We start from the raw sequence: 15,690 nt of genomic DNA, 5'->3' as shown, positions 1-15,690 counted from the left end.
AGAGCTATTTTCCTATATTTGTTGTTAGGTGTAGTTATGGGTCCTACAGTAGGTCTATGTTATTGTTAGGTGAAGTTATGGGTCCTACAGTAGGTCGATGTTATTGTTAGGTGAAGTTATGGGTCCTACAGTAGGTCTATGTTGTTGTTAGGTGAAGTTATGGATCCTACAGTAGGTCTATGTTGTTGTTAGGTGAAGTTATGGATCCTACAGTAGGTCTATGTTATTGTTAGGTGAAGTTATGGGTCCTACAGTAGGTCTATGTTATTGTTAGGTGAAGTTATGGGTCCTACAGTAGGTCTATGTTGTTGTTAGGTGAAGTTATGGGCCAATTTGGCAAACAGTGTACAAACCCTCATTGTCAGGCTGATGGAAAAGCCAAAGAGCATTTTACTGGTTGAAGTGTTTTTTAAGTACAAAGCGGTTGATTTGCGATGACGACACAAACATTATATTAAATAGAACATTAAAACGAGCCTTACAATTATAATCCAAAGTAATGTGAAATGAACTCATAAGCAACCTGGTAATGGAGGTTACTCCCCTGAGCAAAAATCTTTTCTCACCAGCAAACATAGAAAAGGGCCTCCAATCTTAGATGTTACTACTAATGTGAAAACAAGACAAAATATGACTATTGTTGCTCATTTTAAGACAAATGTCAAGTAATCATTACATTCATTACAGATGTCAATTGTTGTTCAACATCATGGCTACGCTGTTGGCATGACCTTTTACAGTGGATTTCTGCTGTTGTGGGCCTTTAACCATCTGTATGACTTTGTCATTCACACAGGAGAGAGACGGGACTATCGTGGATCCTCTGGGGAGCCTCAACAACCTCATGATGCTGATGAGGCAGAGAAGAGTCTCTCCAGATCAGAACTCCTCAAGAAACACCAGCAGAGACCCACAGGGAAGATAATTAACCTCTCTGACTGTGGGAAGAGATTCACCTCATCAGGCATTAAAATTCATCGGAGAAGCCACACAGTAGAGAAAGCTTATTGCTGTACTCAATGTGGGAAGAGTTTTGATACATCTAGCCATCTTATTGTACACCAAAGAACACGCACAGGAGAGAAATCTTATAGCTGTGATGAATGTGGGAAGAGTTTTACTCATCGAAGCAGCCTGATATCACACCAGAGAATACACACAGGAGAGAAACTTTCTAGCTGTGATGAATGTGGGAAGAGTTTTACTTGTTCAACCAGCCTGAAATTACACCAGAGAACACACACAGCAGAGAAATCTTTTAGCTGTGATCAATGTGGGAAGAGTTTTACTCAACTAGGCAACCTGATAACACACCAGAGAACACACACAGGAGAGAAACCATACAGCTGTGATGAATGTGGGAAGAGTTTTACTCAACTAGGCAACCTGATAACACACCAGAGAACACACACAGGAGAGAAACCATATAGCTGTGATGAATGTGGGAAGAGTTTTACTCAATCAACCAGCCTGAAATTCCACCAGAGAAAACACACAGGAGAGAAACCTTTTAGCTGTGATCAATGTGGGAAGAGTTTTACTCATCGAAGCAGCCTGATATCACACCAGAGAATACACACAGGAGAGAAACTTTCTAGCTGTGATGAATGTGGGAAGAGTTTTACTCGTTCAACCAGCCTGAAATTACACCAGAGAACACACACAGGAGAGAAACCTTTTAGCTGTGATCAATGTGGGAAGAGTTTTACTCAGCTAATCAACCTGATAACACACCAGAGAACACACACAGGAGAGAAACCATACAGCTGTGATGAATGTGGGAAGAGTTTTACTCATTCAACCAGCCTGAAATTACACCAGAGAACACGCACAGGAGAGAAACCTTTTAGCTGTGATCAATGTGGGAAGTGTTTTACTCATCGAAGCAGCCTGATATCACACCAGAGAATACACACAGGAGAGAAATCGTATATCTGTGATGAGTGTGGGAAGAGTTTTACTTGCTTGCGCAATCTGACTCTTCACCAGAGAACACACACAGGAGAGAAACCCTATAGCTGTACTCGATGTGGGAAGTTTTTTTTAAAATCTAACCATCTGACGATACACCAAAGAAGACACACAGGAGAGAAACCCTATAGCTGTACTCAATGTGGGAAGAGTTTTGTTCAATCTGGAGAACTGAAGATGCACCAGAGAAGACACACAGGAGAGAAACCCTATAGCTGTACTCGATGTGGCAAGAGTTTTGTTCAATCTGGCAAACTGAAGATACACCAAAGAACACACACAGGAGAGAAACCTTATAGCTGTGATCAATGTAACAAGAGATACTCTGATAAAAGACATCTGATCAAACATCAGAAAATACATGAAGGAGTTGTTTCATGATATCAATGATATAATGTCACAATGTAGAATGTTTTAACATTGTAGAAGGAGTATTTTAATGATGTCACAATGTAGAACCCTAAACGTTTGTCCCCTGTTCTATTGATTTCAACATGATATGGATATTAGCCTCAAGGGGAAAATCCAGTCTCTGAAATGGAAGAGTTACTATTTATGTGATTTAACAAAAAGTGACTAACAAAAAAAGAGTTGTGTTATACTTACCATGTTGGTGACCCACTGGAATCAAAATGCAACACTTCAAAATGTAGCTAGCTGTTTTCTACAAATTGTCCTCTAACCAGGGATGTACACATTACTCCCATATTCCATGTGGATTTTGAGCTGTTAGTTTAACAGGACGTGCAACCTCATCTCCCTCCTCTCACACAATTGATTTCAACATGATATCGATGAGTGATGACATAAATGTTGTGTTCCTTTGTTTAGCGACCCCTACATTTAAATGTTTCACTCCAAAATGTAGCTGACTGTCTTCTGCTGGTTGTCCTCTAATCAGTGAGGTAAAAGACATCTCCCATTTCCAAGTGTTTTTTAGTTGTGTTAGTTTCAACATCATGTACAACCTGATTTCACCCTTAATCGATATCAGTGATTTATTGGTGCTTGTCAAAACAACAGTGTTTCTGGTGCTTGTGCAGTTTATAAGGAGCTTGTTTTTAAAAAGTAATATGATTATTGTGGCAGATGTTTGTGTATGTAGCACATGTTATGTTTAGGTTTTCAATTTATCACAAACTGTTTCTGCATATTGGTTATTGATTTGTACATGTTAAAACTGTGTTTTGACATTGGGGATATCCCACCTAGAAAAATGTCATTGAAAATACTTTGAAAAAAGGACTATGCAACCAAATATTTATTTATGCAACCAACTGACAATTTTTGGTACAATTATATTGACATTGTTGCCCTGCTTTTAAAATATCAGGGTTCATTCTCAGATGTGCCAACCCAAATGTACTAGAGCATGACATTGGGGACTGGGCCCCGATCCAACAACATGCCTATCTAGTGAACCCTGAGAAGAGAGAGAAGCTCTGCAGTGAGGTGGAAAGTTACTACGGATATTGCAGGAGTTTCCTCTTGAAATCAGACATGTCCGTGGTAAGGACAACTTGGTTGCTGATTGTGGGCAGTTAATAAGTTTTGCGTTAGCCAGTGCCATTGATTACAATTTATTTTGACTGGTTTTTTGGCGATGAGTTTTATCTCTTATTCTTTTCCGTATTTTTCGTTCCAAGGGGACCAGAGTTCTAGAAGCTAGTGGGGGAAAAAAATATAAAAAATGTGTTCCAGAAGCGTTTTAGGGTTTTTTTCTTGTTGTTTTTAATTGTTGACAGCCAGTAGACACCATGTTTATATTGTAGAAGGTGAAGCATTGTAGTTGATTATAATGAGAAATGGAAGTTGTTTTCTGTTGGTGGTAAGCATTCTATTAAGGTGTTGGTCTTTGGTTTTTCCATTTTGTTTTGAGGTTGGACTTTAGCACGTCTAGCTCGTTAGCACGTCTAGCTCGTTAGCACGTCTAGCTCGTTAGCACGTCTAGCTCGTTAGCCCGTCTAGCTCGTTAGCATGTATAGCTCGTTAGCCCGTCTAGCTCGTTAGCACGTCTAGCTCGTTAGCCCGTCTAGCTCGTTAGCACGTCTAGCTCGTTAGCACGTCTAGCTCGTTAGCACGTCTAGCTCGTTAGCACGTCTAGCTCGTTAGCCCGTCTAGCTCGTTAGCATGTATAGCTCGTTAGCATGTATAGCTCGTTAGCATGTATAGCTCGTTAGCACGTCTAGCTCGTTAGCACGTCTAGCTCGTTAGCCCGTCTAGCTCGTTAGCACGTCTAGCTCGTTACCACGTCTAGCTCGTTAGCACGTCTAGCTCGTTAGCACGTAGGACGCACTGATTGGTGTCACCTCGTTAGTCAGTATGTGTTACACCTGTGCTGGCTTGTCCATCTCGTTAGTGGGAAGGTGTTTCACCTGAGCTGGTCCAGGTTCTATTTAAGAGTGTCTGGCCCAGTGCTCCAGTTGTCTTGATACATGTGGAGAGTCAACACCTTTAGTTGCTCCACCTTTTTGGTTTACTTCCTGTCTTTAAGTTTGGTGTGGGATTTTCTTTTGTTTTCCTCTTCTTGGGCAGATTTAGTGGGTCTCATGGTGGGTGTCTTTTAGGTCCCAGTTGTTGTTACTAGTCAACTTCCAGTGGACACCCCCATAGTGTCTTTCAGAGCCCCTCCTAAAACCCCACCTGTTTAGTTGTGGTTGTTGTCAGTGACTCTTTGTTAGTTCCTCTTCTATTTAAGGGACATTTCTGGTTTTCTTGATGGGGAACGTAACAACAAACAAGCTTATATTTTGGGATGTTGCATCCGTTTCTTTAATATTCTAATCAATGGATTTTCCTTACAATGCTCATTAGTCTTTCAGTTGTTATTGTTTTTTTATCCTCATATTTGTGTACTAAATATTTCTGATTATTTTCATTGTTTTTTCCTGTGAAGCCATTGTGTTGCATCCATGTCTGAAATGTGCTGTATAAATAAAGCTTGATTTGGTTTGAACATATTGTAAAACAAATTACCCAATGACTGACCAATCAACAAATATGTGCAAAAGCAACACGTATCTTGGTCTTTCTTAGTATGAAAAACAGTATAAATTCAGTATATCTCCCACTATTTCAAAATATTGCATGTTTAGTATCACTTTTCAACCAACCCAGTTCATTTGTTGAAAATGAAAAATGTTGAAATCAACAACATGTCAAAGGATTCAACTACTGGAAACTGAAACAACCAGATCAATCCCACGTTTCCAGCCTGCTGAAGGCGTGGTGGAGTGGTAAACACCACCCCCGGCTCTACCAGGGGCTTGAGGTGGTCTCCCACAGCTCTGCTTATGTCATGTTCTGTGGCCTTGCTGTTCCATTTCTGACTGCCCCTGCAACACAGAAACACATTTAGTCATATTATATAAAACACTCAAAGTAATGGATATGGAGCATCTATGGCCTCAGTTACACCTGGCACCTAAATGTGACTTCTGATCACTCCAAGCTGCATTAGGTTCAGATCTACCAGGATGGGCCTTTGACGCAGTCAGGCCACTGAATATGCATCAGCAATGTAAAGAGATGGGGTGAATGAGTGGGGAAAAATACATTTTCCACAAATTATCTTCATAAATCAAATCAAATGTTATAGGTCACATACAGGTGTTCAGCAGATGTTATTGTAGTGAAATGCTAGACAAGACAAGTAGGCACGCAATGGATTATGGTCATTGTAGTTAATTACGTTTTATGCGCTAAACTATGTAGAATATTGGCCTGTTGGAAACTACAACTCCCTACTACATCACACAGTTCAGGCTGGATCTGATGCATCTCTACAGAAACTACAACGTCACACAGTTCAGTCTGGATTGGATTTATCTCTAGAGAAACTACAACTCCCTACAGCATCACACAGTTCAGGCTGGGTCTGATTTATTTCTAGAGAAACTACAACTCCCTACAGCATCACACAGTTCAGGCTGGATCTGATATATCTCTAGAGAAACTACAACTCCCTACTCCATCACACAGTTCAGGCTGGATCTGATTTATCTCTAGAGAAACTACAACTCCCTACTACATCACACAGTTCAGTCTGGATCTGATTTATCTCTAGAGAAACTACAACTCCCTACTACATCACACAGTTCAGTCTGGATCTGATGCATCTCTAGAGAAACTACAACTCCCTACTCCATCACACAGTTCAGTCTGGATCTGATGCATCTCTAGAGAAACTACAACTCCCTACTACGTCACACAGTTCAGTCTGGATCGGATTTATCTCTAGAGAAACTACAACTCCCTACTACATCACACAGTTCAGGCTGGATCTGATTTATCTCTAGAGAAACTACAACTCCCTACTACATCACACAGTTCAGTCTGGGTCTGATTTATCTCTAGAGAAACTACAACTCCCTACTACATCACACAGTTCAGTCTGGGTCTGATTTATCTCTAGAGAAACTACAACTCCCTACAGCATCACACAGTTCAGGCTGGGTCTGATTTATTTCTAGAGAAACTACAACTCCCTACTACATCACACAGTTCAGTCTGGCTCTGATTTATTTCTAGAGAAACTACAACTCCCTACTACATCACACAGTTCAGGCTGGGTCTGATTTATCTCAAGAGCAATGTTGTGAGGGAAAAATCTATGTTAACCTCTTTAAGTTGATATGACTTCTAATGTGTTGAAGGATCTCTTTAAGGTTGAGAAGTTTATGTGTATGTTTGTGTGGGTGTGCAACCACACACCCTCTCGACAGACAGGCCAAAGGCGCTTGGCCCAATTCAGGGAACCGTTGATCTACTTCAGAGGAACTGTGTCTAGAGTGATTTCCTGTTGTTTTGACACCTCACTGGAAAACTAGAATAACTAGCTGTTGCTACAGAACGAGACAACCAATTCACAGTTAGTCTGTGTCTCGTTCTCCACACACGTACACATACCAAGATCACGTGTTTTCTATATGCACAAGATAGTTTGACTATATAAGGCTTCTGAACTCCTTGTGTCATCGAGCTCTCGGCCTTCCACCTCAGAGTGTAGGGCTGACCAGCTACTTTATTGCAATTCTTATCAAATAAAGGTTGATTGTTTGAAGAAATGACAAAGTCTCTCCTGATTGGTTAGAATTTTCACCAGAATGTGCAGTAACAATGATAGACCAGACTCATAGTACAGAATGAATGACTGCCCAGTTCAACATCAGTTCACCGTCTCACCTCATACTGTATTGGAGCAGCAGCAGCTGACTGCCCAGTTCAACATCAGTTCACTGTCTCACCTCATACTGTATTGGAGCAGCAGCAGCTGACTGCCCAGTTCATCATCAGTTCACCGTCTCACCTCATACTATATTGGAGCAGCAGCAGCTGACTGCCCAGTTCAACATCAGTTCACCGTCTCACCTCATACAGTATTGGAGCAGCAGCAGCTGACTGCCCAGTTCAACATCAGTTCACTGTCTCACCTCATACTGTATTGGAGCAGCAGCAGCTGACTGCCCAGTTCAACATCAGTTCACCGTCTCACCTCATACTGTATTGGAGCAGCAGCGGCTGACTGCCCAGTTCAACATCAGTTCACCGTCTCACCTCATACTGTATTGGAGCAGCAGCGGCTGACTGCCCAGTTCAACATCAGATCACCGTCTCACCTCATACTGTATTGGAGCAGCAGCAGCTGACTTGATCGTTGATACTAATCATCATGTTTGAATCTGAGAGTAAATAGAGCCGACTACACTCTAAAAATGAAGGGTTCAACTGGAGTTGTTCTCAGATCCCCTAAGAACCGTAGGGTTCTTGGTCAATGAAAAACAGCCCCAAAAGGTTCTTCAAAGAACTTGTTAGAAGGTGGGTTCATCGAGGAACCTCCGTTGTTGTTGGACTTCTTCCGGGAACTTCGCAATTACAACTGAAAACGATGGTGACAAGTTTGGATGCGACAACAGTTAAAAAGGTTAAGTTGGGTTGATGTTTGGCTCTGAATATGTCTCGAAATAATGTATTATAATAATATAACATACTAATAATGAATAACGAAGACAATGATAGTTTTCTGTGAATATCTTCCATAACGTTACTATAGTTAATGAACGTAAATATTAGAAAGCCGGGTTTGACCGTCGGGGTTGTATGAGCTACAGTACAGTACCGTTAGCTAGCTAGCTAACGTTATGTCCTAACTAGGCACAACTAGGTTTGGATTATTTCCTCAACTATATTCTTTCCCATATATTGTATATCGTTTCCATAAAGACAACATGTTCTCCAATATGTTCTTCTATTTTACATTAAATTGTATGTCGATGCCATTTATCTTTAAATATTGATGTAGTACATTTACATTTACGTCATTTAGCAGACGCTCTTATCCAGAGCGACTTACAAATTACAAAGTATATATATATATATATATATATATATATATATTAATGCTTGTAAGACTATTCTTTGACACATTTTCAAGAAGGTACAGATATGTTGTAGGACAGCTGTATTTGAAATGTACATTTAACCTACATAGCAGTCAATACAAACTGACATCTATTAGCGTACAAATGTGTGCAAATGATCTTTTCAGATCTTCTCAGAAATGAATCAAGTCCATGGAATGGATATAGACAAAAAGATAATTCAAGGACTATCAGAGGTAGAGAGGCGAGGCAGGGGTGAGGACATCATCCTGCTATTTTGACAGTCCCTGAAGGACAATACAGAAGAGGTATCTGCTCTTATTCCTTCCCTTTCTCTAAAGTATTTTGTAATAAAATTAGCAAGTGTAGTAAGATCATTGCTTTACTTTACTAGGACTGGAGACCACAGCAGCGATTCTGCTCTTGCCCTACCTCTTCAATGAGGACCCGGGTGGCCATTATGTCCGTGACAAGGTATGCCTATACACCAAAAACAGTTATGTTGTTCTGGGGATCAGAGAAGTTGGGGTGAAGTTAACAGGGCCGGTCATAAAGATGGAAAACTTCCTAACATAACTAAGTGGATATGATATACACACTAAAGCTGAAAAATCTGTATTTAGCATCAAGTCTACAATATTGTTAGTTTACCTGTGATTCATTTTTAATGTTGTTTTTATTGTACATATTTTTTTTAATTTTTTTTTAAATGTCATGAAAATCACTATACAAAGTAAATGTATTATTTTTTATGGTCTGACATGTCTGCAGAAATGTTGCAATTTTGTAATGTGTTTTGTTTGTTAAATTGTTTTGTAAATATTAATTCACATTTGTGGTGCCACTAAATAAACAATGAATGATTTAAATCAATATTGTCAATATTGTTATTATTATTAAAATATTGTTTTATAATGGGGAGAGGGTGGACAGGGAGTTAAAAAAATTAACCCCAAAAGGTTATTTGAGGAACCATGATAAGGGGTTCTTCGAAGAACTTATAGGAGTTCCCACAAAATGTTCTTCAAATAACTTTTAGGGGTTCCCCCACAGTTCCAATTTGAAGAACCCCTACAGGATACTCCAGGAACCTTTACTTTTTAGAGTGTATATTGATAAAAGTCACCTGGTCCGAGAGACATTTACATAGTTATACACAGCCCAATTTGGGATGATTATTTTAGGGCGAAATAGCGGCCACAACAGACAGACCTGATATCGACCATAATTCGACGTCCTTGGACGTCACGTGCTGAGGGGGTATGACCAAAGTTATTCTATTTAGCTACACTTTGTAGTACATTTTAACACTATAATAAATGTTTCTGATGCCACATCGCCCGTTTTCAAAGGGAGTCGTTGGTTTTTAGGGGCAGTCGCTTTTGAGCGTTTGAAAGTATTTTCTCAACTGCGATACCAACTCCAGATGGCGATGTGCGTCTTTCAGGTGATTCTGCCACTGTGACGTATAATCTAGTGGACGGGACGCTTCTTCAACATCAACAGCTAGTCAGCCACCTTGGTTCACTCTAACTTTATGGAAAAAGGTTTATTCAATAAATCTAGCAACTCCTCTCATACTGGGAAGAACCCCCCACAGGCCTTAAGGGCAGTTTTTATTTCAAATGTAGTAGCCGGATGGAGAAAATCCAATAAGCGTTTTATAGTTACATCGTTAAGGTAACTTACCCTAAAGTGGACACACTCCCATCAGTTTCTGAGACAACTGGCCAGACTTTGTAGACAGTTTAATAACGCTTAACCCTCATCTTTATCAAATGATCCATCAAAGATACCAACTCAAAACCTACGTTCGTCTACATATGGGTTGTTTAAATTGTATCTAATTATATTCCCAGTATTACTTCATCAAATCTCTAGTAATCGATTATACACACATACAATTCATCATATTTTCATATATTCACAGAATCCATATAAAACGTAAGAAATTCTCAGGTAGTCACGACAACCATTCCATTTGCTTTTTCAGGGATTCTCCATAGCTACGAAGCATCTCTCCAAACATCCTCCCAGCAGAACCAAAAATAAACTTTAGTTTCCCAGACAATGACCATGGGATCCTCAACGGTTCTCTAACCTCCCAGAGATCACGGCAAAATCAAGCCTCCCAGGAACTATAGACCTTCCGCTGCTTTCTAAAATATCATTCCCCTCTCAATACCACCCCGTGATATTCTATGTTGGCAGTGAAGGAACGGAACCCCAAGATAACGTTAGTTGGTAGAGCATGGTGTTTGCAACGCCAGCATGGTGTGTGCAACGCCAGGGTTGTGGGTTCGATTCCCACGGAGGGGTGGTACAAAAAAAAAAATGTATGAAATGTATGCATTCACTACTGTAAGTCACTCTGGATAATAACATCTGCTAAATGACTAAAATGTATCCACATGTCAGTCATCTGATTAAGCATATTTCTATATGAGGAACTACAGATCTGTTACTATCCAAACATCAGATTAAGACTCAGTCACACAATGCTATTCCCAAACGTACCTAATCAAGTAGTTGTTTTTCCAACAATATTTTAACCTGCAGGAATATTTTCACATTTCTATCTCATGGTTAGCTATACTCGGCTCGCTGTCTCTCAGATCAAAGGTGGGACCATCTGCTCCGTTCCTGAAGTGTGGTCTCCCTGTGATCCCAAGTTAGAGGGATCCCTGGACCACCATTTACCCAGGAGCGGTCACCAAGAGAAGATTCACATCCCCATCGCCAAATGTGGTTAATTTCTTTAATATCAAATGAGGAGAGACAAACTTATCACACAAGTCAGAGTTAATCTTAAACTAAATCTTTATTCACTTATTAATAAGGGAGCAGGTCAATACAACACGCAAATATAGGGTGAATCAATTGAGTGCTCTACGATAATGATGGCTGGTCGACGAATCACCCCCAGATGATTCGTTGAGAGATGAATCACCCCCAGATGATTCGTTGAGAGCCATGAGACAAAAGTACAAAGGTCTTTTACAGCCAAGATACACCCCTTTCAACCTACATGACCAACAACAGATGTATAGAACGGGTCACAAGGTTAAGATTTGTATGAAAGATACTTATAATTCTCAGCAGACAGTATCTGCTGTAAAAACAGTACTCTTTGTGTAGAGACCAGGGTCTGGCCCTGAGGTCACCTCTCCCTGGTACCATATAGAACAGAAACATTAACTCATGTTCTGGAATGCGGTCTCTTTAGGTTTTATCACCCAAAAGACATTGCAAATCTCCTGTCAGTGTTTTCTCCCAGAGGCCCATCCTCAGTAGAACACACAGACACAATAGTTCTAAGAACCCTCTATTCTGTTGCATAAAACAACCATTTGATGCAATAAAAGTATTATAACATAATCTTGCAGTTTTGCTCTCAGTGTCCACTGAAAGTTGACTAGTAACAACAACTGGGACATAAAAGACACCCACCATGAGACCCACTAAATCTGCCCAAGAAGAGGAAAACAAAAGAAAAACCCACACCAAACTTAAAGACAGGAAGCAAACCAAAAAGGTGGAGCAACTAAAGATGTTGACTCTCCACATGTATCAAGACAACTGGAGCACTGGGCCAGACACTCTTAAATAGAACCTGGACCAGCTCAGGTGAAACACCTTCCCACTAACGAGATGGACAAGCCAGCACAGGTGTAACACATACTGACTAACGAGGTGACACCAATCAGTGCGTCCTACGTGCTAACGAGCTAGACGTGCTAACGAGCTATACATGCTAACGAGCTAGACGTGCTAACGAGCTAGACGTGCTAACGAGCTATACATGCTAACGAGCTAGACGGGCTAACGAGCTAGACGTGCTAACGAGCTAGACGTGCTAACGAGCTAGACGTGCTAACGAGCTAGACGTGCTAAAGTCCAACCTCAAAACAAAATGGAAAAACCAAAGACTAACACCTTAATAGAATGCTTACCACCAACAGAAAACAACTTCCATTTCTCATTATAATCAACTACAATGCTTCACCTTCTACAATATAAACATGGTGTCTACTGGCTGTCAACAATTAAAAACAATAAAAAACACGTATTTCTAAATAATAATATACAATAGGATTATTTTTTAATTTTTATTCTTTATAGAATCCGAAAAATCACTAGCTTCTAGAACTCTCGTCCACTTTTCATTTAACCTTTATTTAATTAGGCTAAGAACAAATTCTTATCGACAATGACGGCCTAGGAACAGTGGGTCCAACATATTTTTACCATGTCAGCTCGGGGATTCGATCCAGCAACTTTTTGGTTACTGGCTCAATGCTCTAACCACTAGGCTACTTGGAAGTACGTTGAAATTAAGTTGTTTTCAAGTAATTTAACTACAACCGAACGAATATAGGACATCGGGCATAGGCTTCTTTTCAAAGACATTTTGCTAGATGGGATAGCCCCAATGTCAAAACACAATTTTCAATAACAAATACGCAGAAACAGTTTGTGATATATTGAAAAACTAAACATATAATATGCTATATACACAAACATCTGCCACAATAATCATATTACTTGTATTTTTTTGACAAGTAGCAATAAATCACTGATATCGTCAGGGGGGAAATCAGGTTGTACTGTTGTTGAAACTAACACAAATAAAAAACATGGAAATGGGAGATATATTTTACCTCACTGGTTAGAGGACAACCTGCAGAAGACAGTCAGCTATATTTTGGAATGATGCATTTAAATTTAGGGATCGCTAAACAAAGGAATGCAACACTTATTTGTCATCACTCATCGATTTCATGTTGAAATCAATTGTGCGAGAGGAGGGAGATGAGGTTGCACGTCCTGTTAAAACTAACAGCTCAAAAACCACACGGAATCTGGGAATAATGTGTACATCACTGGTTAGAGGACAACTTGTAGAAAACAGCTAGCTACCTTTTGAAGTGTTGCATTTTGATTAAAGTGGGTCACCAATATGGTAAGTGTAACACAACTCTTTTTTTGTTAGTCACTTTTTGTTAAATCTCATAAATAGTAACTCTTCCATTACAGAGCCTGGATTTTCCCCCTGAGGCTAATATCCATATCATGCTGAAATCAATAGAACAGGGGACAAACGTTTAGGGTTCTACATTGTGACATCATTAAAATACTCCTACTACAATGTTAAAACATTCTACATTGTGACATCACTAAAATACTCCTTCTACAATGTTAAAACATTCTACATTGAGACATTAATTCATTGATATCATGAAACAACTCCTTCATGAATTTTCTGATGTTTAATCAGAGATCTTTTATCAGAGTATCTCTTCTCACATTGATTACAGCTATAAGGTTTCTCTCCTGTGTGTGTTCTATGGTGTCTAGTCAGCATGCTAGAACAAGTAAAACTCTTCCCACATTGAGCACAGCTATAAGGTTTCTCTCCTGTGTGTGTTCTTTGGTGTCTAGTCAGCATGCTAGAACAAGTAAACCTCTTCCCACATTGAGCACAGCTATAAGGTTTCTCTACCGTGTGTGTTTTCTGGTGGTATATCAGGCTGCTTCGATGAGTAAAACTCTTCCCACATTGATTACAGCCAAAAGGTTTCTCTCCTGTGTGTATTCTCTGGTGTGCTGTCAGGCCGCCAGGTGAAGCAAAACTCTTCCCACATTCATCACAGCTACATGGTTTCTTTCCTGTGTGTGTTCTCTGGTGTGATATCAGAGCGATTAAAATAGGAAAACTCCTCCCACATTGATCACAACTGTAAGTTCTCTCTCTTGTGTGTGTTCTCTGGTGTATAATAACATAACTAGATTTATAAAAACTCTTCCCACATTGATCACAGCTATAAGGTTTCTCTCCTGTGTGTGTTCTCTGGTGTGATATCAGGCTGGTTGACAGAGGAAAACTCTTCCCACAGTCAGAGCAGAAGTAAGGTTTCTCTTTTGTGTGATTTCTCAGGTGTATTTTGAGTTCTGATGAAGATTTAAAAAATGTCCCACAATCAGAGCAGCAGTGAGAATTATCCCTTGTGTGAATTCTCCGGTGTGATATAATGCCTGATGAGGTGCATCTTTTCCCACAGTCAAAGCAGCGGTGAGATCTTATCCCTGTGGTTCTCCGCTGGCGTTTCTTGAGGTGTTCTGATGTGGAGAGATTCTTCTCTGCCCTGTCAGCATCATGATGTTGTTGAGGCTCCCCAGAGGATCCACGATAGTCACGTCTCTCTCCTGTGTGAACAACAAAGTCAGACAGATGGTTAAAGGCCCACAACAACAGAAATCCACTGTTTATTTGAGGTAAAAGGTGATGCCCAGATCATACCCATGAAGTTGTACAACAGTTGACTTCTGTTAACTGTCTTAATGGTCAAATCATTTAACTAATGAGGAAACCACTAGTTATGGATGTAGTATATCTGGTAATGAGGAAACCACTAGTTATGGATGTAGTATATCTGCATGGAGCAAAAATGGTGAGCAAAGATTTAAATTTTTCACAATGTATTCTGAATATTACAGCGCAAGATCAGGAGTGCTACTCAAGGAAACTCACATTAAGCTCTGTGTCTATTCACTAATTCACCACCGTGGGGGAAAACTCAGGGGAGTTCTCAGAGGCTGACAGCAAAAATAGCCTCCATTTACAGGTTGCTTATGAGTGCATTTCACATTATTTGCAACACAGAAACACATTTATTTCTGACACTACTTTGGATTATAATTGTAAGGCTCGCTTGAATCACCTGCTTAATATGTTTGTGTTATTGTCGCAAATCAACTGCTTTATACTTAAAAAACACTTCAACCAGTAAAATGCTCTTTGGCTTTTCCATCAGCCTGACAATGAGGGTTTGTACACTAAGTGTTTAACAAATTGGCCCATAACTTCACCTAACAATAACATAGTTCTACTGTAGGACCCATAACTTCACCTAACAATAACATAGACCTACTGTAGGACCCATAACTTCACCTAACAACATAGACCTACTGTAGGACCCATAACTTCACCTAACAACATAGACCTACTGTAGGACCCATAACTTCACCTAACAACATAGACCTACTGTAGGACCCATAACTTCACCTAACAATAACATAGACCTACTGTAGGACCCATAACTTCACCTAACAATAACATAGACCTACTGTAGGACCCATAACTTCACCTAACAACAACATAGACCTACTGTAGGACCCATAACTTCACCTAACAACAACATAGACCTACTGTAGGACCCATAACTTCACCTAACAATAACATAGACCTACTGTAGGACCCATAACTTCACCTCACAATAACATAGACCTACTGTAGGACCCATAACTTCACCTAACAATAACATAGACCTACTGTAGG

At 39.9% G+C, this 15,690-nt stretch overlaps 1 protein-coding gene across 1 annotated transcript; it reads left to right on the top strand.

Annotated features, from left to right (window-relative positions):
- The first annotated feature begins 726 nt into the window (after positions 1–726).
- Positions 727–3,994, top strand: LOC145875825 (uncharacterized). Its single transcript, XM_082971632.1, has one exon. The coding sequence runs from the start codon at positions 727–729 to the stop codon at positions 2,350–2,352; it is 1,626 nt and encodes a 541-aa protein (XP_082827758.1). The 3' UTR covers positions 2,353–3,994.
- The last annotated feature ends 11,696 nt before the right edge of the window (positions 3,995–15,690 follow it).

Source organism: Salmo salar, unplaced genomic scaffold, assembly GCF_965601325.2.
Source record: "Salmo salar unplaced genomic scaffold, fSalSal1 ptg000360l, whole genome shotgun sequence".
NCBI classification, from domain to species: Eukaryota; Metazoa; Chordata; class Actinopteri; order Salmoniformes; family Salmonidae; genus Salmo; species Salmo salar.
Note: the sequence above shows the minus strand (reverse complement) of the source record. Positions and strands in the feature narration are given on the sequence as shown.